We start from the raw sequence: 23080 nt of genomic DNA on the forward strand, positions 1-23080 counted from the left end.
GGTTTTAGTCTCGCCCCATGGTACTTCAATATCGACCCAGAATTGACTTCGGTTAGACCAAAGGGCCAGATCCCACTGAGATTAATCCTGCACTATGTTTACCCATCGACAGATTGCACAATGAATGGATGTGCCTGGATTGGGGGGGGGGGATACCGCCCGAATTTCAGCATGCAAATATGGACTTTTTAATCATCTGATCAACTATATCCCCCCCCCCCCCCGCACCATTAGAATAAGCCAAGTGCCATTCTGCTACTGAAATAATCATAAGATATTTGTGGTATATGCGAGTCATAGCCAAATTGTTAAATGTATAGTCAGGAGTCAGAATCCCTGATATACTTGCTCTGCCTGTTAGGCACCTTCCTTTAGTCCATAATGATGATTACGTTAGCAGAGATGGTCATTTGCTCTTTCACACGTGGTGGGATTTATTTTTTTCCACATTTGCTATTTTACAGGAAAATGTTGTTTTAAAGAAGTACTGTATAAAAAGTTAAAACTATACCTTTGGAAATATTTTGTATATAATATATGTTTGGAAATGTGGTGGTTATGCCACTCCCATTTTGTGTGTGTTCAGTTTCTCATGGGTCCAGGTATAGCTCACTCATTAGTATGCACTAGTCTCCATTTTATTTTTGGCAGCACTTGAAAATGTAGATTTTGTGTCAGAGAACTTAAATGAAAGCAATCTGTATAGAACAGAAAAGGTGTACAGGCAATCATAAAATGTCTCATAGCCTCCTTTCACTAGTGTGTACAACTTACCTAGAATTTTGAATTGAAGGAGTAGCAGATCAGCACACATGCCGCAGGTAAGGTTATTTGTCCTTTAAAAAAAAAAAAGTCCATTACATAACAATATTTTTAAAAATGTACATGCCTTAGGGAGAAACAGGAACTGTCATATAAACTTTATCTAAAAACTATGTGTTACGTGTCTTTGAAACGATTGCCATGACAGGCTTCCTTCTGAAATTCAAACATTTCTTAAATAGTGGCAGCAATCCAACAAAGAAGTGTGCTGGATTCAGGCCACTGTGCTTAAGTATCTTTGTGTGTTATTTTAACCTGTTTGGTAATTATGTCAGCATATTGTAAAAGTTGCCCATTTAATGGCATTACAACCACATTCTACGGTTATCTGGAATCTAGAAGCTATAGTAGAATTGGTTGTCACATCTGAAAGTGAAGATGTAATATGGCAGACAAAGCTACCTGACCAAAACTACTTGGCTGTTTGGGATTTTGTTTTGTTTTTCCTAAGATGCAGTAGTGTTACAAGAAATGTTGATGGTTGCCTTAGGTATCACACGTGCGTTCCTTCTTGTTTAAAATGTTGTGTTATGGTTATGGATATCATTACAGAGATCATAATATATTGTATATTGTTTCCTGTCTTCCATTATCTTTGCACACTTAAAAGCCAAAATAACAGTACAGTTCAAAAATTTGTACAACTTTTAATAAACTGTTACTTGTAGCATAAATTACACACCATAAATAGTGATGGAAATTAATTCATTTCAGGAAGCTGTGACAGAGCAGATACCACAAACCCAAATAAAACTGAGGGGCAGAATGTGAAAAAGTATATATAGGCTGTAGAGGAATATTGTGAGCACTGGACAAAACCAAATCCCAGACTCACTCAGAGACCACGTAACAGAAGTGTGTGCCTACTGCTGTGCTTGTGGTGCTCCTTTCTCCTCTACCCAACAATGTGAATAGGACATTCAGGGATAAGAGGAGCAGGGTGGGTTTGGGCCCCAGTAGAAAAAAAATTGGGGGGCTGCCTGCACAAAGCTGCCACCGTGAGGCCACCTCCACTGCCTGGCTGAACCGCCAATCTTTAAAATCATTCTAGCCATGTACACAGCTGGGCGGGGGGGGTGAGCCGAGGGCCCCCCCCCGTGACAGTGGTCCGAGCAGGAGCCACCACTGAGCCTGACCATCCGGCCCAGCGGCCCTTGAGAACTGTGAGGTGCTCCAGTGCGCCTGCGCAGTTTGAATTGAGCGTCAATGCTCAATTGAGCATCGACGCTCTATTCAAACTGTGCAGGTGCGCTGGAGCACCTTGCAGTTCTCAAGGGCCGCTGGGCTGGATGGTCAGGTTCAGCAGCTGCTCCCGCTTTGCCCATCGCTGGAGTGTGTGTTCTTGTCTCACCCTACCCCCCACCTCCGCCATGCACATGGTGGCTAGAATGATTTTAAAGATCAGCGGTTCAGCCTCGTGGCAGTGGCGGCAGGAGGCAAGACAAAAACATATGCAACATAGTCAGGCCCCATGCCCCCTTCCGGATTGCCGAGCTCTGGTAGTTTGTACCGGCTTCTCTCCCCCAGACCATCAGCCCTGAATAGGAGGGCAAGGATGTACCTGGGCTGAAGCCATTGGCTACAGTCTCCAGCCCATACTGATCAACACTGTCAGAGTGGATAGCACCAATTGCTTGTGAAATATTGTGGGCACAGTTTATGAGTACCACTTGCATACCCACCCACCCCAGGTACTGCATGGCTTGCTTGAGTCCAAAGAAATGCTTACACTCATGTAAGGGGCATGCACCTGCCCTGTGGAATTCTTAACTCCTTCTCTTTGAAAAGTTGACCTTCCACCATTACCACGCCATATCAAAACCTGTTTTTGAAGTTCCCCTCAGTTTCCAAAGTGTGCCACTTCATGTGAAGGTACTTTAGATTCATAATGTTACATTGAGCTTGTGGAACTAGTTCTTTGAATCTTGGGCAGATTTACACATAGATATCTGGCAATGGGCATTATTGCGTTACAGAAATCTGCTTCTGAATTAAGATTAGCTTTTCTAGATTGGGGGCAAATTCTCTTTAGCATTGTGCAGATTTCTGTAACATTACCTTGAAAAATTGGGGGGGGGGAGGTTACAGGTGAACAAGTGACTAGTGCATCTCTTTTCATAGTTCTGGATAACATCCGAAACAGCATCTTCTGCATCTTTTCCACAGAGAAAATTCCTGAACGAGATACACATCTAGACCTTGTGCATCTTGCCATGGGGAAGATATGAAAATAATGTCACCATTATGGATGTAGCCTACCCAGAAGCTTGAGAAGGGAAGCATAAGTCCTATTTTTCAGGACTTCCAGATAATATCCAAAGCTGCCCTAAGAGCTTCATTGCCAATCAGTCTTGCACAATGGTTATGTTGAAGTTACTGAAATATTTCCTGTTGACTTCAATTCAAATGGTACCAGACCTGAAGGATTGTCTGGTAGTAGGGTACCACTCCCGTATGCAAGCATGACCTAATCATTAGTATTAGGACTAACGTGTCCATACTGATGATATGGGCAATTCTCATTTATTAGCAGCAAGTATCAGTCATTTGTTTTCTCTTATCCATGCCCTGCCAAGCAGAGTGTTATTAAAATTTCTACATATATTTAGGAATAATATTCTGATTGTTACAAATGATGTACTGTACATACAACAGAAAGGAGAGCTGGTCTCAGGGAGAAGAGCTGGTCTTGTGGTAGCAAGCATGAATTGTCAGGGTCTGCCCTGGTTGCATTTGAATGGGGAAATACATGTGTGAGCACTGTAAGATATTCCCCTTAGGGATGGGGCCATTCTGCGAAGAGCACCAGCCTGCTTGCATGCAGAAGGTTCCAAGCTGCCTCCCTGGCATCTCCAGATAGTGCTGAGAGAGACTCCTGCCTGCAATCTTAGAGAAGCTGCTGCCAGTCTGTGAAGACAATACTGAGCTAGATGGACCAATGGTCTGACTCAGTAGAAGGCAGCTTCCTATGTTCCTATATCTGTACTTCAGTTTCCTGTGTAAAACAAGCTGTTAAAGCTTTGGTTTGAGTCATGAAAATAAAGATAAGCTTAAAGAGTTTCACTCTAAACCTATTTAAAGTGCATTCTCAAACAAATATATATTTATTGGTGGTGCATTTACTTTAAAATATTTTGTCCATATCCCACAAAGTCCAACAATAAAAAGCTTTGGGGTAACATCATTGTACAGCAGCAGAAATTTTCACTGAAGTGAAAGTATCACACACAAACAAGCGGCAGGGGTGGTAGTTACAAGGACTCTCTACAACAATTCAGTGGGCTTCCAAAAGTTTCAGGCTGAGTACCAACATCTGTTTCCCTTCCTACTATTTCATTTTTTTAGAACCATTTTGTAACCTTGATTAATGAGAGCAAATGTTTTCCCCTTGAAACATGAACATTCAAGACAGACTTGTCAGCTGTGAAACTAAAAGCCTTAACATGCATCTTGCACATGTCACCTTCTTGTGGCCTACATGTTTGCATTTGTGGTACAGTTGCATAGTGCCTCTACATGGCTGGATAACTCAAAGGCCAGCCAGCTGCAGCCATCTTTGGCACCTAACTCAGTATACTGATAGATGCATATGTCCATTTGATCACTCCTAAAATGCATGTGTATCCAGAAAAAAAAAAGAATTTTAGTAGAACAATTGCAGGCTTTTTATGCCAGAGAAATATTACATAACTCAATACATTCTACTACAGCTGTGCAGTTGATATGGAGATTTCCAGAGCAAGCAGTGGGGGGGAGAAGAAACCCTCTGTTGGGGGCGAAATGGATCAAACAGGTCTGACAACAGCATTTCTGTCTGCTCTTGATCACTTCCTGTTTGCTTGGTCTGTCCTGGGGCTTTCCCCACTCTTTAAAAATAAATAAATAAATAAAATTAAATCACTCTATGCATGTACAGCTGTTTCCCATAGTCTATGCTGACATTTCCCTCTCATTGCTCTGGGCATTTTAAAAGCATGGTCTTGCAGTTGCAAGCCTAGCCCCAAGATTCACAACATTGCTGTGCCCCAGAGATACAGTGCCTAGTGCACAAACGTAGGACACAGAAGCATGGATATTTATTTAAGTTAGTGCCTAATGCATATATTTAGGACACAGAGGCATGGAGTTTATTTGCGTGGATTTTGTAGAGGCGACTACCTTTAATTTGCATGATAGAATTTTAGATTTATCCCTTGTATACATTCAAATAGGTTGTGCCCATCTTCCTGCATATCTAGACTAGTTAGTAATATATATGCAGTGTAGATGCCATATGATTTACTCCCCCTCCCCGCCGCTTCAGATTGTGTCTGATCTGAAATGCCTATGTAATGCAATTGTATTAAATTGCAGCTTATATTGTGTTAAAACATTCAATTTTCCCAGTTTTTTAAAAGTCCGTTTTCTACAAACCTGTTGTTCAAGTTGTTCTGCATGGAAAGTATTTTAAAGTTTATTTGAGAAGGGTCAGCTTCCTGGGATAAAAGTGTGTGCTGCTTCTGAATAGTTAAAAAACCGGCATACCTTTCCATGGCTGCTGTTGCCAAACTCAAGTGTTAGACTGCATTTGCAGGGTGACGTAATCTTCCACTGTGCTTTTTTCCCCCTTGCAGCATCTTTTATGTATCTGCTCTAAGAGCAGAGCATAGAATGTGACGAGAATAAAATAATTCCAAGAGGCAGGAAAAGAGCATATGTGACTTTTATATATTTCCTTGAGGTAATGGGTGATAGGCAGGCTTAGTGATTTAAGAGAGAAAGACACAACATAAAATATTCCCAGGACTGTATAGTTGTATGTTCAGTTTGTACTGAAACTTATTTGGGACGGGGGGCATCAAGATGACAAACACTGCATGGTGTACAATTTTAATAGGTTGAGTTTTGTCCCCCAGGAATAGAATTCTTTTAGAATTGTATTTTTTGTTCACAAACACAATTATCATTGCAGATGCTGGATTGTGGTTTTAAACCAAAACACATAATGGTTGCTCCTTATTTTTAAGGGAGTTCTAATACTCAAGTCCACCCAGCCAGAAAGCACCATGGAATTTAAAGCAACAGTGAGGTTCTGAATAATATCCACTCACAAAAAATAAAAGGGGGCAGGCGGGTACATAGGCCTTTGTTTTCAGTGCTGATGGTTCTGCTATACCTGGCCTGTGAACAAAAATTGCATTGCACTGTTGAATCTTGTAGAAAGCACAAAACATTGACCAAACTAACTTCAGACTTTTGTTAAAAAGCTGTGTGGTTACATTATCATTTGGACCTGGAAAGTACAGTCTTAGAGATTCATGGCAAGGTGTTAACATAACTTCTATAGCTTTTCTTTTTGCAAAATGATTGGCTTTCATTAATGTCTACCCTACTGATCAGCAAATAAGGCAACAAACACTGTGTGATGCATTATTTATAGTCCAATCCATTTGATATTTTCCAGAGTAGTTGGTAACTTAAAAACATTAAAATGCAGAATTTTAAAACCAGCCTTTTAAAAATAGCATTGTTTTCCAGAAGAGGGAACAGAGAATGTGTAGCTGTTTCCCCCTTCTATTGCTATTTGAAAAAGATAAAGTACATTGCATTTTTTAGACATACATATTCCAGGTAAATGCTGGAGAAGAGGAGCTAAGGCTGTATTCCTATGCATACTTACTTGGGAACAGGCATCACAGAACTCGGTGGGACTTACTTTGGAGTAAATATGCATAGATCTGTGCTGTAAGTGTCCTTATGTAAAATGTGATCCAAGTAATGACAAGAGAGAAGCGTGAGGTAAGAAGATTCCTCTATGCTTACTTGTATCTGGTTAGTAGTTATAAGTTTGTACCATAACAGCACTCACAATATGTAGAGATCTTACTGCATAATATTATGTTGCTAATTTTCTTTTAAAGTATGAAATACGTTAAGCTTTTTGTCGAAAGTGGTAAGATCTTATAACAAACCTTTTTGTGGTTGTGAAATTTAGCTTATGAATTATTCAAATTGAAGTGGAAAAAACCCCCAACTGGTCATTGTCAATGACTTAGCCTAACCTACTTATTAAGAATATATGTATTTTTGTAAAGGAAATGCACTTGTAAATATTTAATCTGTCATCTATGTTTTGTTTTTGAAAGAAAATGCTGCTGCTTAGAGAATCACCCAAATATTTTGTTTTGTGCTTAAATGAATTTTCTTTGCATTTATGGCATGTTTCTTCTGTACTTGGCTAACAGTTGCAACTGGGCTAAATGCATTTTATATGTGGACTTAGTCAAGTATGTCTTGAGTATGCCACAGAGTTTCTCATTAAATCTACCTGAAGGCAGAATACATAAGGGTACTGTTTTTTCATCATTGATATTAGCTTCCTTCTGCCTTATAACATGTCTATGTTACTGTCAATGTGTTATAACAAAGTTCTAAGTTCATTGTGAAGGTCACATTCCAGATTGATGCCTCACTGAATACTTCTTTTCCATTTGCAGTGTAAGAACATACACTTTTGCAGACCCCATTAGCTGTCCCTAGTAAATCACTGCCCCTGTTTTTGCCTTTATGGGAATGTCTTGGTCTTAACATTTTCTTAGTGTGAGAGCATCATCATTCTTCAGGATTCATCTCCCTGTAGAAGCACACACATTAACATTAAGGCACTGTGCAGTGCACAGCTGGACATTTCACATACTGCAGCCTCTGAGGTATATTCTGAATAATGATTGGTAACATATTGTAGGGCAATGATGTTTGCTAGTCTATCTTTAACCAAAAGAACCACCACCCTTCTGGTTTTGACATCAGTGGGGGGGACAGGGCTTGTGCTGAGTCAAGGAATACGGAAACAGCAGGTGTGGAAAAGCCTTCAGCAAAGCATAATCCTGGAAGGGGTGAAGCTCACAAGGTGATGTTTGGTATGAGAACTGGGCAGCTGACAAGTATGTCTCCATTTCAGTCTCTGAAATAAGTGAGGGGAGATAGAGCTACAGCAAATTTGAGGAAGAACTTGCAAGAATCTGGTAGGGCAGAGGCAGGACAGACAGAATCTTGATGGTGAGGGGCATAGGCAGGGTCAAATCTGGTGGGTCATGGGTGCAGTCTGGCAGGCTCTGAAGTTAACTGGCATTTCCCATCCCAATACTGACAATAACATAAACAGGCTGCTTGGCAACCAGGCTTATAAAGATTGTTCTCATATCCAGTCAATAGTTCAGTGAACTGGAAAAAAAACAAAGCACGGTGGATAATTCAAATATATATTTTTCCCAGCACAGGGTGGGGGGCAAATTGTATACCTGCATATTTTGAAAAGCTGTTCCCTAGGAAACTGCTATTGGAACAAACAAGGTTTCAACTGCAATTCATGACTCATACAAAAAGAAGTTTCTTTCAGCCACTCTGTTGAAATAATTTTGTGGGGGAGGGGGAAGAAGCAGCTTTAGTCTAGAACTAGCCACAAGAAATTGTGTAGTGGCTAAAACCTTGTCTCTCTTCATTTTTCTTTTTGAGTCAGCCATTGGCAAATAAATATCCTATGGTATACAAGTAAGCTAGCAATATACAGTATTGGAGAGTAAATGAGTGGTCAGATTTGAACTGCAGATAAGTTGTGACTCCGAGATCCTGCTTGAACTGAACCCTTTAGGAAGGTGTGTGTGTGTGTGTGTGTGTGTGTGTGTGTGTGTGTATACACACACACACACACACACACACCCCATCTCTTTAGTGGAAATATAGTAGATTTGGACCCAAAGTTTCCATCATTACTCTAGACTTCCTGTCTTTTGAACGTTTTGTCAGACTTCAAACACTGAATTGACAACAAACATCCAAGTGTAGTTAATTGGTTTAATTCTGGCCATATTTTGGCTGCTACTTGTTCTTTGATTTGTATCAGGACAGGAGATACCAGAAAAGAGCATGCACATATTCTTTAAAGAGTTTGCTGAAGTGCATTATTCCTAAGCCTTGAAAGCAAGTCTGCAAAAGGTACATGCACACAGACATCTGTACAAACGAGCAGACCCATAGCCGGGGGGCTGGGGGGCCCAGCCCCCTGAATTTCTCTCTCCCACTCTAAATCTTTTCACAAATAAGTATAAGTGCCCCAGGTCACAAGCTGTCTACCTCCACACACACACACATTTACACACACACTTAGGCCACAGGCCTGCCTATTGCTATCGGAAAGCCTCTTCTGCTCACAGATGGACTGTTTCTCACTTAGCAGAAGAGGGTTGCATGAGAAAAGTGATCCCAGGTCCAGAAGAGTTTCTCCAGTGACTCACGCTCTAGCACAAGTCTTTGCACTAGGTCTTTTCAGAATGCTACAGGCAATATCTTCCTGATTCACCATTTCTCGGAGTGTAATGCAACCCCCTACTACATTGTGGCTTAGCACTGCAAGAAGGCTTCCACTAATATTTGTGCAAGAGTTCACAGAACAGCACTAAGTTATTTTGTCCCTCTACTTATGGTTCTTAGGCTCCAATGTAAGTAATCTGGCATGGATGGCATAATGAAGAAAATAAAAGCACCAAATCTCTTCCAATTTAGCAGGTCTTCCCTTCCTAATTGTCTAGAGGTGATTCATATTTGCCACTGGCAGCCAGGGGAGAGGCCATTTACCAGCCTGTTAATAACTGCTACATGGAACTTCTAATTTTTTTCCAAACACAGTGGCTGAGCATCCAGATTAATAAAGCTTGGGCACGACATGAGAAGTGCCAATGATGCTGATGGTTTTGACTAAGGTAGCACTGACAATTGTACAGGGGAGCAGGGTTTGAAGATATCCCCTTCCCCCTGAAAGCACTTTGTGCCCCACAAAAATATTCCCTGAGGGGTGAGCATATGACAAAGACCTCCACACCCCATTCCCCACCAGCACGAGTGCAGGTTCTGCATTAGTCAAAACCAGCCGTGGTGGTGGTGCATCTCGCATAGTGGCCACTGGCCACACTTGGTTAGTCTGGAAGTCAGTCATTGAGTGTGGTTCAAACTGTGTTCAAGGCCAATATCAAGGATGTCCACAGCACCATTGTTAGCTGTGTATGGAAGCCACAGCCCATATGGTCCTTATGCTGCAATATGCTTCTAACCCAGTTGGCGGGGGGGGGGCACACTATAAAAAGCAAGTTGTATAATGGATCTGCTTGTTAACACTGAATTGCTCCTTTCTGAAAAGCAATAAATATATACATGTTGTGATATCTGTTGTGCAGCCTGCAATAAGAGGCATTTTGCTGCAACTGGCTTTTGTATATAATTTATTTTGTGCTATAAAAGTTTTTTGGTTCACCTGAAGGTTTGTCTCATTTGTAACAGGTTTTTAAACATGTTTTCTAGGTTCAGCTTATGCAGCACCTATACCATAACACCTTTAAGAACATAAGAAAAACCGTGCTGTATCAGTCCCTAGCCCTATCTAGACCAGCATTCTGTTTCACACAGTGGCCCACCGGATGCCTCTGGGAAGCCCACAGACAAGTGACGAGGGCATGCCCTCTCTCCTACTGTTACTCCCCTGCAACTGGTATTTAGAGGCATCTTGCCTCTGAGGCTGGAGGTGGCCTATAACCCTCAGTCTAGTAGCCAGTGATAGACCTCCATGAATTTATTTAAACCCCTCTTAAAGTCATCCAGGCTGTTAGCTGACACCACATATTGTGGCATCCATGGGTTGATCAAGCATTGTGTGAAAAAGCACTTACTTTTGTCAGTACTAAATTTCTTGGCAATCAGTTTCATAGGATGAAACTTTCTCCACATAATGCATTATTTTATAGACCTCTATCATGTCTCCACTCAGTTGTCTGTTTTTTTAAAAAAAGAAACTAAAAGGCCCGTGGTGGTGTAGCTTTGCCTCATAGCCCCTGATCCTCTTGGTTGCCTTCTTCTGCACCTTTTCCAGTTCTACAATGTCCTTCTTAAGATATGGTGACCAGAACTGCACACAGTACTCCAAATGTGGCCACACCATCAATCTATATAAGGGCATTATAATATTAGCAGTTTTATTTTCAACCCCCTTGCTAATGATTCCAAGCATGGAAATGGCCTTTTTCACAGCTGCTGCACATTGAATCAATACCTTCAACGAACTGTTCACCACTACCCCAAGATCCCTCTCCTGGTCAGTCACCAACAGCGACCCCATCAGCGTATATATGAAGTTGCCCCCCCCCCAATATGCATCATTTTACACTTGCCAACACTGAACAGCATTTGCCATTTTGTTGCCCACTCCCCCAGTTTGGAGAGGTCCTTTTGGAGCTCCTTGCAATCTCATTTTGATTTCAGTACCCTAACTAGTTTGGTTCATTTGCAGATCTGGCCACCTCGCTGATTACCCCAACTTCTAGATCATTTATGAACAAGTTAAAGAGCACTAGTCCCAGTACAGATCCTTGGGGGACCCCAGTTCCTTCCATTGAGAGAACTGTCATTTACTCCAACACTCTGTTTCCTGTCCTTCAATCAGTAACAAATATACACATGAAACTGTCCAGGTGGATCACCTTTTTCCACACACCTGTTGGTATTCTCAAACTCCAAAAGGTTAGTGAGGCAGATTTTCCCTTTGCAGAAGCCATGCTAGTTCTCCTTCAGCAGGGCCTGTACTTCTACATGCTTAACAATCTCTCAAACGATTTTATGTTTGATAATGCTTTCCATCAATTTGCCTGGAACAGATGTTAAGCTAACCAGCCTGTAACATCCCAGATCCTCCCTGGATCACTTTTTGAAAATCAGTGTTAGATTGGCTACATTCCAGTCCTCCGGTACAGAGCCTGATCGTAGGGTAAGTTATATATTTTTGCAAGGAGGTTGGCAATTTCACATTTGAGTACTTTGGGAACAGGGAACCATCTTATTTATGTATTAGCAGAGGAGCCATCAGCCTAAGAGTGGGATGCCTCTAGCACTTCCCTGAAGGTCTCGTCCATGTTCCTATCTGACTCTCTGAGTTTCTCTAGATCCACCACCTTGGTTTCACAGAAATGAACTTGTTCCCTGTGAGCCAGGAGCAACTTGCACCGAGCACACACCCATGACTTCTACCCATTGAGCAAGTAGTCACACATGCAACATTCTGTGCAATACACTGGGAAGCACCCCCTCCTCTGCTGGCCTTCTATCTTCATAACTGGTTTTGTTGGCTGTTTAGAGTATTTGAAGATTGTTTGAAATGTAGGTCTTGGCTGAAGTTGGAAGCTATTCAACAGTTTAAACTTACTTTCCCAAGAATATGAAAGAGAGACTAGTACTTACCTTCTTTTCCTGCTGGGCTCCTTGTGATCAAGGGGGCTCATTTCAAGCTCCCACACACACTTCACCACTAAACTCCATGCAAAACTCTTATGACCCTGTTTGCTAATCCCTGTTTGCTAAGTCCTGTTCACTAATCTCTTCGGCTGTTGCCTCTTATATAGAGAGTAGGCTTCAAACTGAACAGGAATGTGGCTCAACAGGAATGTGGACCCTCCCACCAAGTGTATCTTATTTATTTTATTTATTTATTATCAAAACTTTTATACCACCCTTCCAAAAGGCTCAGGGTGGTTTACATTAAAACACCATTAAAATCAGTTAATAATTAAAACAAAAATTATAAAGCATAAAACAATGATTAACAATTAAAAACATCGTAAAACAGCAATTAAAAAATCAGAACAATTTAAAAACAAGTTTTTAAAAGCTGAGAAAGCCTGGTTGAAGAGATGTGTTTTCAGGTGTTTTTTAAAAATTGCCAGAGATGGGGAGGCTCGTATCCCAGCAGGGAGTGCATTCCACAATCTCGGGGCAGCAGCTGAGAAGGCCCATCTCTGTATGGCCACCAAACGGGTTGGTGGCAACTGGAGACAGACCTCCTCAAGTGATCTCAATGGGCGGTGGGGCTCATAGCGAAGAACACGCTCTCTTACATACCCAGGGCCTAAGCCGTATCTTTCCTCAGCCCTAGCTGGCTCCTCCCACTGTCTTTCTCCAGGCAAGAGAGAACACAAAAAACTAAAAGCCATGCAGCCCCCAAAACAAGCCCTGGCAAAAAGAAAAACACAGACACACACATTGGGACTTCTCTCCTAGCACTTACGCTTCCTAAAGAGAAGCCCCACAAAATCTCCCTCTCCTTTTGTCTGTTAGGGTTCCTTTTTGATAGAAAAGCTTGCTTACTGTCACGACGGGGTTCCAGTACAACTTGCCCCCTTGCTGCGAGGCCTCAGAGTTCAGAGTGGAGGGGATTCACTATCACCCACTTCCTCCTCCTCCTCCAGGCTGTGTGGGGTCACGGTGACTGACTCTCACATTTCCACAAAGTCCTCCACTCTCCCCGCCTGCCTCCTCATCCCAGGCAGCTCACGTCTTAAATACTTGTTGGCAAGTCAAGCAGCCCCAACCCCATGCTTCCGACCTCCGCCTGCCTTTATTAACCCCTTCCCTCGCTGACTACATGCAGCTGTCTTCAATCCCTCTGCTCCTTCACCTGGCTCCACCCTTCTCTCTGAGGTGCCTCTCCACCATCATCGGGAGGCGTCTCCTCCATGCCTGGCCCAGGGAGCTGCTCGTTGGAGGCCTCCTGCGCTCCGGGCTCCCCGGGTGGGTGGCTGCTGGTGCGGGCCCTTCCCCAGCTGCATCGTCTCCCCATGGCTCCCCTTGTTTTGGTACATAATATTTTCCCATTATTTTTTCACAATATCAAGCCAATAACATTTCCATGATGTCTTTTGGTACTTACCTGGAGATTGATGTGAATACATGGGAGTCTGGTAGCCCCAACTGCCAGCTACTGCTCCAGAAGCCCACCTGGCTGAATACCTTCACCCTCTCCAAGCTGAATCACTTGGTTGCTCACCCCAAGTTGAAACAATGGACTGCAGGGTCCAGAAGCAGTCCTGAGCTGAAATCACTAGCTTTGAGTTTTCCTTGTGTGGAACTGCTGGACTGGACTGCCTCACACACTCTTGGAAACCAGAATCCTTGGGTCATTCTCTGTGTGGACTTGCCAAGGGACCTTTGCTGTGCCTAAATTAAATTAAATTAAATTAAATTAAATTAAAGGGTGCTACACTTTAATAATCAGACAAATTGAAATGGTTTCAAAGGAGGATAACAAGAATGTCTAGAAAACAAGCTCTGTGTTGGAAAGACTGAAAGAACTGGGTATATTTAGCCCAGGGGTTTTCCAAACAACGATTTACTCCTGCTTCGTTATGCATAGGATAGAGGAGAGTTCATACAAGGGAAGGATTCACAGCAACTTCAGTATGGTAACAGCACAGTGTCCTTTATACAGCCAACAGCTTTTTTTAATGGCAATTGGTCCTTAATTGGTCCATAGAATTATATAAGCATGTTTACTAAGTTGTACTTACAGAGTGTTAAAAACAGCAGTGTGGGATACTCTGGCATTTTTTGGTGCACTGTACTGAGAAACAGACAGGGGGAAACAGGAAACCCCCAACCAAAAAGCAAAATGAGACAAAATCTCAAAGTGCTGTGATTTGTGCCAAATTTCCCCCCACTCATTTTCTTGTTAATTTAGCGGAAATATCTTTTTTTGGGGGGGAACTATTACCACTTCAATGGTCAGTTGTTTGCGGGGGGGGCAGGTGAAGGGAGTGACCATGTGTGTCCCATGGCACCTGAAATAGCAAATGGATGCTTAAAGGTAAAGTGTGCCATCAAGTCGATTTTGACTCCTGATGCCCACAGACCCATGTGGTTTTCTTTGGTAGAATACAGGAGGGGTTTGCCATTGCCTCCTCCTGCGCAGTATGGCGTGATGCCTTTCAGCATCTTCCTATATTGCTGCTGCCTGATATAGAACCAGTGGGGATTCAAACCAGCAACTTCTGCTTGTTAGTCAAGCATTTCCCCACTGCGCCACTACAAACCGAAATATATTTTATCCTCTGATCACCATTTTTGTTCTAATTTGGTTATTTAGTGCAGATTTATTTATGATGTGTGTGTTTTTTATTTGGAGGGGAAGTATATTGGAGTTACAATCTTTTTTTGACTGGGTCAAAAATATTTATGTATTTTTCTATGTAAACCGCTTTGTGAGCTTTGGTTGAAGAGCGGTATATAAATATCCATAGTCATAGTAGTAGTAGTTCTAGGGATCTGAATATCCAATATGATGCACTTTTTAACAGAGTAGAGATCTGTTTTCTGGTTCTGTTGATTAGGAATGGAAATGGCTATTTGCCTACATCACTGTATAGGAAATCTACAGATAGGAATACTTACCTGAGGTTTGACAGTTCTCATTATAAGTCTCATTCTGTGCTTAAATGAAGTGTGTGATATCCCTTTCAGTTGATGTTTTTAGCATTAATGAATTACAGCCGGATTTATTGGCAATAATATAAAATTTGCCACTCCGATTGGCAATGTTATAAGCTTGTGAGAAGGCAAAGGACTACTTGTTAGAGTTCTCTTTGCAATATTATAAATGTAAGTTGCCATGAGTATGATATATATTACTGGTGGTTTCATTTTGATCTTCTTTCAAATGTATTTTTAATGAAGTAGTTTAATTGCATTTTAAATGTCATTATAGTGCTGCCCCTGAAGAAAGCCTCTTGTGGGCTGAAACACATTGGGCTCCAATAAATGCTTCACTGCACCTTGAGATTGTGTCTCTTGTTTTGCTTACTGTGTGGAGAAACCCCACATATAAAACAAGGGGTGGACGTATGGCTACCTGCCTGAGAGTGACTTTGGGGAGTGTTAGCTCCACCTGCCACCCCCTCAATTCCTAACTGAGCAGACATGTTTCCTGTGCTGTGCAGTCAACTTCCAGTCAATACCAAATTTTATATTTTTCCCCAGGTGCGTTCTTGCATTGGCAGTGGTGCACTGGAACGATGGACAAGCATACCACACAGGAAAATCCAAAATCCATTGCAATTTTCCTATTCTGTACTGTATTCAGAAGCCTATCTCAGATTGGATATAATCTGGAAATATCATTAAATGTATAAGAAAATCGGGGGGGGGGGGGGTCCACAGCTGCTTTATGCAGTTCCAGCAGTTTCCCCCTCCACAGTCGCAGTTCTGAGCTTTTTCTTCTTTTACACAGTGTCCTTGCACACCCATGCTGTTGCAAAAGGAAGAAAAGCTTTGAAATTTGGCACACAGGTAGTGGAGGATGACAGGAGTCTGTGTATTTAATTTTCAAGTAAATCGATCCAGCCATTGATTTTTGATGATTATTTAAATATTCAGTGATTCTCGGATGTTAGTATGATTTCAACATAATTTTTTAATAATTAAAAATCAATCCATTGACTGATTTATCTGAAATTAAACACATAGAGTCTTGCCATCCTACACTACTTGTGTACCAATTTTCAGGAAATGCTGCACAGCCATGACCATGCTCTGAAATTGTTTTCTCTTTTCCCCATAGACCTTGTGGTTGAAAAGGTGTCCTTGCACACTCACACTATTACAAAAGGAAGAAAATGATACAGAAATCCTTCTGAATTAGCAAAGTTGTGCAAAAAGGTCACTGCAAAAAAAAATAAATCTAAAAATAACTGGATATATTTTTAAAAATCATTAAAAATCAATGGCTAGACTGATTTAACTTAAATTAAATACACAGTGCCCAGCCACTACCAGTGTACCAAACTGAAGAGCAATTTACCACACTCTGAATCTCTCTCTTTTCCCCATAGTTGGCTTTTTTTTTTTTAAGAAGGTGCTCTTGCACTACTATGCTACTTCAAAAGGATTTCTGCATTGTTTTCTTCCTTTTGCAATAGCTGGGGAAGTCTCTGAGAAGTATGCATGCGCAGAACCTGATGCCTGGGCTTCCTGCCCCACCCAGTGAGAGTGCAAAAGCAGTTTTGGTTTGAATCACAGCTGCTTGTGTCACTCCAAAATGGAGCCTTGATTCAACACTATTTATCAGTTACTCAGGCATTCTGACAACCTGGCAGAATGGTGCTTTTGCACAAGAGCACCAAAATAATGATAAATGGGGAAATCCAAGAAGTAGTAGGCATGCACTAGGGATATGCACGAACCAGCACTGGGCAGGTTCAGCGGCTGGGGGGTGGGGGTTTAAGCAGCAGGGAGCTCTTACCCCACCCCCCAGGCACTGTGTCCAAAATTGCTGCTGCACACCGGCCACTTCCAGTCTGACACTGACCGGGGTGGCAAGAAGGTACACTGCCACAATAAATTGTAGCTGGGGGTGATGGGAGTTGCTGTTCAGCAACATCTGGAGTAACCCCTGGTCTAAGGGCTCTCAGGTGACACCACTGCCTGGCTTGGTGGCATAGTCTGAAAGTGCTTACATGCTGCCACTTCTGCTTCTGAGCATGGCCTGAGAATGCTGAGCAACCACCCAGATAGGGGGAGGGCATCATTGTCCATCTCATGAAGAAAAATGCCTTGGATCACCCCTTACACAAGTGCTCTGTGTGCATGCTCAAGTCTCTTTAGATCCCAGCCTCAATTTTCTAAAAGGTTACTAGGAATGAACCCTGAAAGTAGGGATGTGCACAAAATGTGTATGAATTGATCCAAGAAGGTATACTGCCACCCTGTGCAGCAAGGACCACCCCTTCAGATGTGTTGAGGGGAGTCCATCTACTGGGGAGAGCTGAGAGGAGGGGATTGTCAAGCAGCAGTGAAGAGAAGATGCTGTGTTTGTCCAGCAGCAGCCTTCAAGGAACCATTGCTTTACCTTCCCCTTCCACTGGCTATAAAGTTATTTATTAACACCTAAAAGTGGGAATATTATGGAGTGATATGGGAGGAGCGAGTCCTGAACCAGGGATTAGTCCCGCAAAAGGGCAGATATGGCCCGCTTCTGTGGCTCCTTCATTTTCCAATGCAGCTTGCATGGCAGCTGCTTGTGCAAACAATGCCTGTGTTCAGACATCCAGGGGAAAGCAAATTTGTAACATTTCAAATGGCTTTGAGGTCTGCTCTCTGCACGACACTTGCTGTGCGTGCACAAGGTTGATGGCCACACCTCTCCCACACAGTGGTAGCCTTGTGCACATGTGACAGACACCTCCATCCCTCCCCCTTCTCACTCTCATGAAGAGAACAGGTTAGTGACCCACAATCGGCTCCTCAAATCCCCTGCTTTGGAAGTTGGCACCAGCCATGCCACCCCAGCATCCGACTACCACCTTGTCATCCACTATTGGAACTGCCACCACCACCAGGATCAGCCAGGCTGGGGATGGAGGCAAGAAGGTCTGTACCAAGCTGTGGATGGAGGCAAAGACTGGGGTGTTTGTGGACCTCAGGAAGTGTGCAGTCACAACTGCAGGATCCGTTCAGCAATGAGTCCACGTTCAATTGGAAATCCCAGCATACGGCACAGAGGGTATTCCAACACACCGGGCCACAGTGCAAGAAGAGAGTCCAGTACCTGAAAAATAAGTTCAAGAAGGTGGCCACCCACAGCAAGATGTCAGGAGTGGAGCTGAGGACTGTGTTGTACTACTACCAGCTGGCATCGGTCCCCCTGGATAGGAAGGACGTACTGCCTGGGAGCAATGCTGGGAATGGGCACCTTGCACCAGAGAAGAGACAAAGGGCAAGACAGATGGCAGCAATGACGAGCATTCAGGGGAGCAGCAGGTCCCTTGCACAGGGAGCTGCCCCGGCCACCACCTTGGCAGCCACCACTTCCTCTGCTCATCCAGGTGGTTCAACAGCAGCCACGGCCATGAGACTTAATTCAGCCATGCCCACGTTCCTGGCGCAGGCCACAGAGATACCAAACTGCTCTGGGGTGGCAGGCCAGGCCCATCACAATGGCCTCACTCCACTGTGCAGTGCACAGGTAGCACTGCTGCTCCCGAAGCTTCCAAGGGAGGCAGAGTGTGCAGTGCACCTGGACTCATGTGGTTTGTAGATGCCGTGCAACATCCCCTCCAGTCTGGACTCCAGTCTGGTCTCTACACTTTGGGGAGGAAGATGACAAGACACAAATTGAGTCCCTGCAGCACCTTATGCCATTCCACTACCTCGACGAGGAGAGCCAGGGTTCCCTGCTAGAGCGGGAGCATGTGCAGAGTGCCACACTCGACACAAACAGCCCCCCTGAGGCAAACACAGGACACATAACATTTGGAGGAACTGTTCACACACACACACACACACACACACTTGCAGAAGTGTTGTACAGGATGGGAAGCAGAAGAACCTTCCAAGAGTTCCGGATAACCCACCCCCTTGCTGGATGGAGGAGCTGGTGGTCCAGTCAATGCACCTGAGGAGCATCATCTCCCACAGTAGGACACACCTGGTCAGTGTGCATTTCCCCACAACCAGGGGAAGGGGGGAGGGGAAGCATAGCTATGACCTTCGTGTTATGCCAAAGCAATGCAATGCAGCATCTACAGCCTCCCCCACTCAGCCACAAATTAATCTTGCGTCACTTCCCCCTACAGCAGAGGGGTGTGCCTGCCTGTGCATTCCTCACCGTTGGAGTTACTTTGGGCAGGACCATGCAACCTCCTCCCTGCTCGACCTGGTCAAATTCGTATCACTTCAGCCTTTGTCACAGGTTTTGCCTACCTGGGCAGCCTGGGGGGTGTAGTCGAGGAAACCTTGTGGGTAGACCCTGCCCCCCACTTCCTCCCATTCAATAGAGAGAACAGCCTAAACAGTAGGATTTCCGACTCTCAAGGGTGAAATTCTGTTCAGAAGAAATCGACAGCAGCCCTAACACCACAGCCCTAACACCACAGAAGGTTACACCTGTGCACTGTTGGGCGGACAGAGGGGGCTGCTGTGAGCAATTTCAGGGGCCGCCACCACCACCACCACCACCACCACGAGGACTACAGCCGCATGCACTACTACAGCATGACTCTGTAAGCTGTTGTAGATTCCACAGGGCGTTTCATGGATGTCTACGCTGAGGTGTCCAGGAGAAGCCACGACATAGCAATCTTCTGGACCACTCCTCTTGTGGCCAAAATGAGGGCCGGGACCTGAATAACTGAACCACCCATGCTTGTTAATGGCCACCGTGTGAAGCCCGTGATGCTTGGGGACCAAGGATACAGCCTTCAGAAGTGGCTAGTAACCCCCTACCGTGCACCTCAGAGCACCTTTGAGAGCAACGTCCGACATAGCAGTGTACGAATGGTGGTGGAGAAGGCTTTTGGTAGTCCGAAGTCCCACTAGTGCACACTGTACACCTTGCTGGATGTGGAGGAGGAGATAGTCCCGTAGGTGATAGTGGCCTGTTACATCCTTCACAACATCTGTGAGTCCAGAGGAGAGGTCTTGCTTCTGGACCACCGAATCTGCCAGCCCCTCATGCAAGCGAGAGCAGCAGCAGCCAGATGAGCAAGACAGGGAGGATCTAGAGCAGCAGCAGGGAAGCATGGGCAGTAAGAGCAACTTTTGCAAGATGCACCTGGGAGCACCTTCCACAGGCCCAAGAACAAGGCAGACAGGTGCATAGTGATGGAAGGGCATGCCACTTTCAAACTGCGAGAAGGTTGCACACTGCCACTGTGCACAGCTGTGGTTCCATCAAAGGTCAATCAAGATTTTCCAGAATGGAAGGACTGCCATGGGCAGGGCCACTCCAGGTGTTTTCTTGATTGGCTATCTATCTATCTATCTATCTATCTATCTATCTATCTATCTATCTATCTATCTATCTATTTTTACATTTATATAAAGCCTTTCATTAAAACAACCCCAAGGCAGTTCACATAGAAACATTAATTAAAACAATTACACAGTTAAAATATTAAGCTAAAATATAAAAACAGAGATCTAACGAGAACGATTTCAAAATACTTGCAGAAAATAACCGTAAAAATAAAAAATACAAAGAAGCAGTAGTGGGGACAATCACATAAGAATCTGGGTTAAAAGCCAAGTTTTCGCATGCTTTCTAAAAGCCATGATGGAAATTGATCCTTGATGGAACCACAGCTGCGCACAGTGGCAGCATGCAACCTTCTTGCCGTTTGCACAAAAAATTAGCCCCAGCAATGTGTTGTGTGTTTATGTCCATGTTATCTGCCCTTTAAGTACTGGCCATGTGCGCTGGCAATTGGAGGGTGGGGTGGGCAGGGTACCAGGTGTAAAGTGTTGCTTCTCCTCTACTGGCAATTCAGTGTAAAGTCCCCCGAAGGGCTTAGAAGGGAGGAGCTTGACTTGCTATGCGCTTTTGACCTGCAGGAGGAAATCCCTATTACTAGCAACCATGGGCAACTAATGTACTGATGCCCAGAGCAGAACTCATCAGGTGCACAGCTGTCAGCAAGTGTGGTGAGAGCTCTTGCAGTCTGCCATTAGATGGTTAAAGTGGGAAGAGAGAGGGGCCCAATCCTCTCTTCCCGGGGATTGGGGAGGAAGGGGGCCCCAGGTCCCTTCCTCCCCAATTGGGGAAGGTAGTTTGTCTTTCCTCAGGGAGATTAAAAGAAGACCCCCTCAATGGGATCGCAGGCAGCCTCAGTGCCAGAAACAAGTCTGTCTGACTGTTTAATGCCATTGCAGCAAGCGGATTCCCCCCTAGGGAGAGTCTACTTGGTGGTTGCAGGCTGCCATCAGATGGCAGGGTATCTGTTAGAACAGGAATCACTATTGGCAGGATGGGGATTCTGTATGGGAGCCCCTTTTAAAGCAACTAGCTGAACCTGCACAGAGCATCTGTGCAGTTGTGTACTGTGCCTGTGACATCCTCCCGCAGCTCGCTTGCTCGCCCTCCCCACCGCAGCTCGCTCGCTCGCCTGCCCTCCCCCCGCGGCCCTCTCACTCACCCACCCTCCCCCTCGCAGCCCGCTCGCCCGCCCTCCCCCCCGCGGCCCGCTCGCTCGCCCGCCCTCCCCCCTGCGGCCCGCTCGCTCGCCCGCCCTCCCCCCTGCGGCCCGCTCGCTCGCCCGCCCTCCCCCCTGCGGCCCGCTCGCTCGCCCGCCCTCCCCCCGCAGCCCGCCCGCCCGCTCGCCCGCCCTCCCCCCTGCGGCCCACCCGCTCGCCCGCCCGCCCTCCCCCCCCGCGGCCCGCCCACTCGCTCGCCCTCCCTCCCCCCGCGGCCCGCTCGCTCGCCCGCCCCCCCCGCGGCCCGCTCGCTCGCCCGCCCTCCCCCTGCGGCCCGCTCGCTCGCCCTCCCCCCGTGGCTCGCTCGCTTGCCCTCCCCCCGTGGCTCGCTCGCTCGCTCTCCTCCCGCAGCTCGCTCACTCGCTCGCTCTCCCCCCCGCAGCTCTCCCCATTGGTCCGTCCAGGGCCAGGCTACACCACCACCACCTCCCATCTTCTCCTCCTGGCTGGTAGGGCTTTGCCCATCGTCTGCCCACCTCCTCTCCACCGCCATCATTTCTCCCCACCACCGCCTCCTCTTCCTGGCCAGCAGGGCCTTGCCCGCTGTCCACCCACCTCTTTTGGCCAGAGTGGCTTCGCCTGCCAGCCCTCCACCTCTGCATCCTGACCGCCGTCATTATTTCTCTCCGCTTCAGTGTTGGAACTCTTGCACGCTCTAGAGCATCTGTACGTTAGTACTTGATTGCTCCCCTCACCTCAGAGATCTCCCGGCCCTCACTTGAGCTGAACTCATGGTCCTCCTCCATCCCATTGCTTCCATCCCCCTCACCCTTCTTGGTCATGACTGCAGCATTTCTGCCGCCTATTGGCCAAGCTGCAGACCCCTATCCCCAGAGACCTCCCCACCTTACCCGAGCCCCGCTCCTGCTCCTCCCTTCAGGAGCAGCAGCAGTGGTTGACCGGCCGCTCGTTCCCCTCAGGCCGCTGACAGGCCCAGGCCCATCCCTTGCCTGACTGCCTCCCTCTTACAATGGCCTCAGTAGCCCCAAACAGCAGCAGCGGTTGCCTGGACCCTTCCTTTCTGCCAGTGCCGCCATGGCCACTCATTCCCCTCAAGCTGCTTGCCCTTCCTTCTGTCTCTCTTCCCCCTCCCTTCTTTCTCTCTCTCTCTCTCTCTCTCCTACACTCGCTCTTCTCCACTCTTTCTTCCCCATCCCTTCATGTTTTTTCTCCCTCCCTCCCTGAGTTAAAAGATTTTGTTCATTTACACAACGGCATCCTCCTTCTCCTGAAGGGGCTCTTTCCTCCCTCAGGACCTGTCTTTTTGCAGACCCCTGCCTGCTATCCTTTTATATCCAGAACATCTTCCAACCAGTAACAGCTGCATTCCAACTGACCTTAACCATCACAGGCCCCTCCTCCTTATCTGCATAGGGAATCCCCACTGCCCAATCACCACAGTGCCACAGACTCCTCCTCCCTATCTGCATATGGAATCCCCACT

The 23080-nt window shown here is 45.4% G+C and overlaps 1 protein-coding gene and 1 long non-coding RNA gene across 10 annotated transcripts in view; one reads left to right on the forward strand and one right to left on the reverse strand.

The window, feature by feature from the left end:
• Positions 1-1392, forward strand: part of PCGF5 (polycomb group ring finger 5) — a 62370-nt gene extending 60978 nt beyond the window's left edge. For all 9 annotated transcript variants that reach the window (XM_053308388.1, XM_053308393.1, XM_053308386.1 and 6 more), the window contains one exon: positions 9-1392. In XM_053308388.1, the coding sequence (XP_053164363.1) occupies positions 9-56 (48 nt within the window). In that variant the 3' untranslated portion in view covers positions 57-1392. The remainder of the gene's footprint in view (positions 1-8) is intronic.
• Positions 1-23080, reverse strand: part of LOC128350301 (uncharacterized) — a 71423-nt gene that overhangs the window by 7394 nt on the left and 40949 nt on the right. The window contains exons 2-3 of the long non-coding RNA XR_008319247.1: positions 13547-13833; positions 775-836 (exon numbers count right to left, since the gene is read on the reverse strand). This is a non-coding gene — a long non-coding RNA (uncharacterized LOC128350301). The remainder of the gene's footprint in view (positions 1-774; positions 837-13546; positions 13834-23080) is intronic.

This window comes from Hemicordylus capensis, chromosome 3 (genome assembly GCF_027244095.1).
Source record: "Hemicordylus capensis ecotype Gifberg chromosome 3, rHemCap1.1.pri, whole genome shotgun sequence".
In the NCBI taxonomy this organism is placed as follows: domain Eukaryota; kingdom Metazoa; phylum Chordata; class Lepidosauria; order Squamata; family Cordylidae; genus Hemicordylus; species Hemicordylus capensis.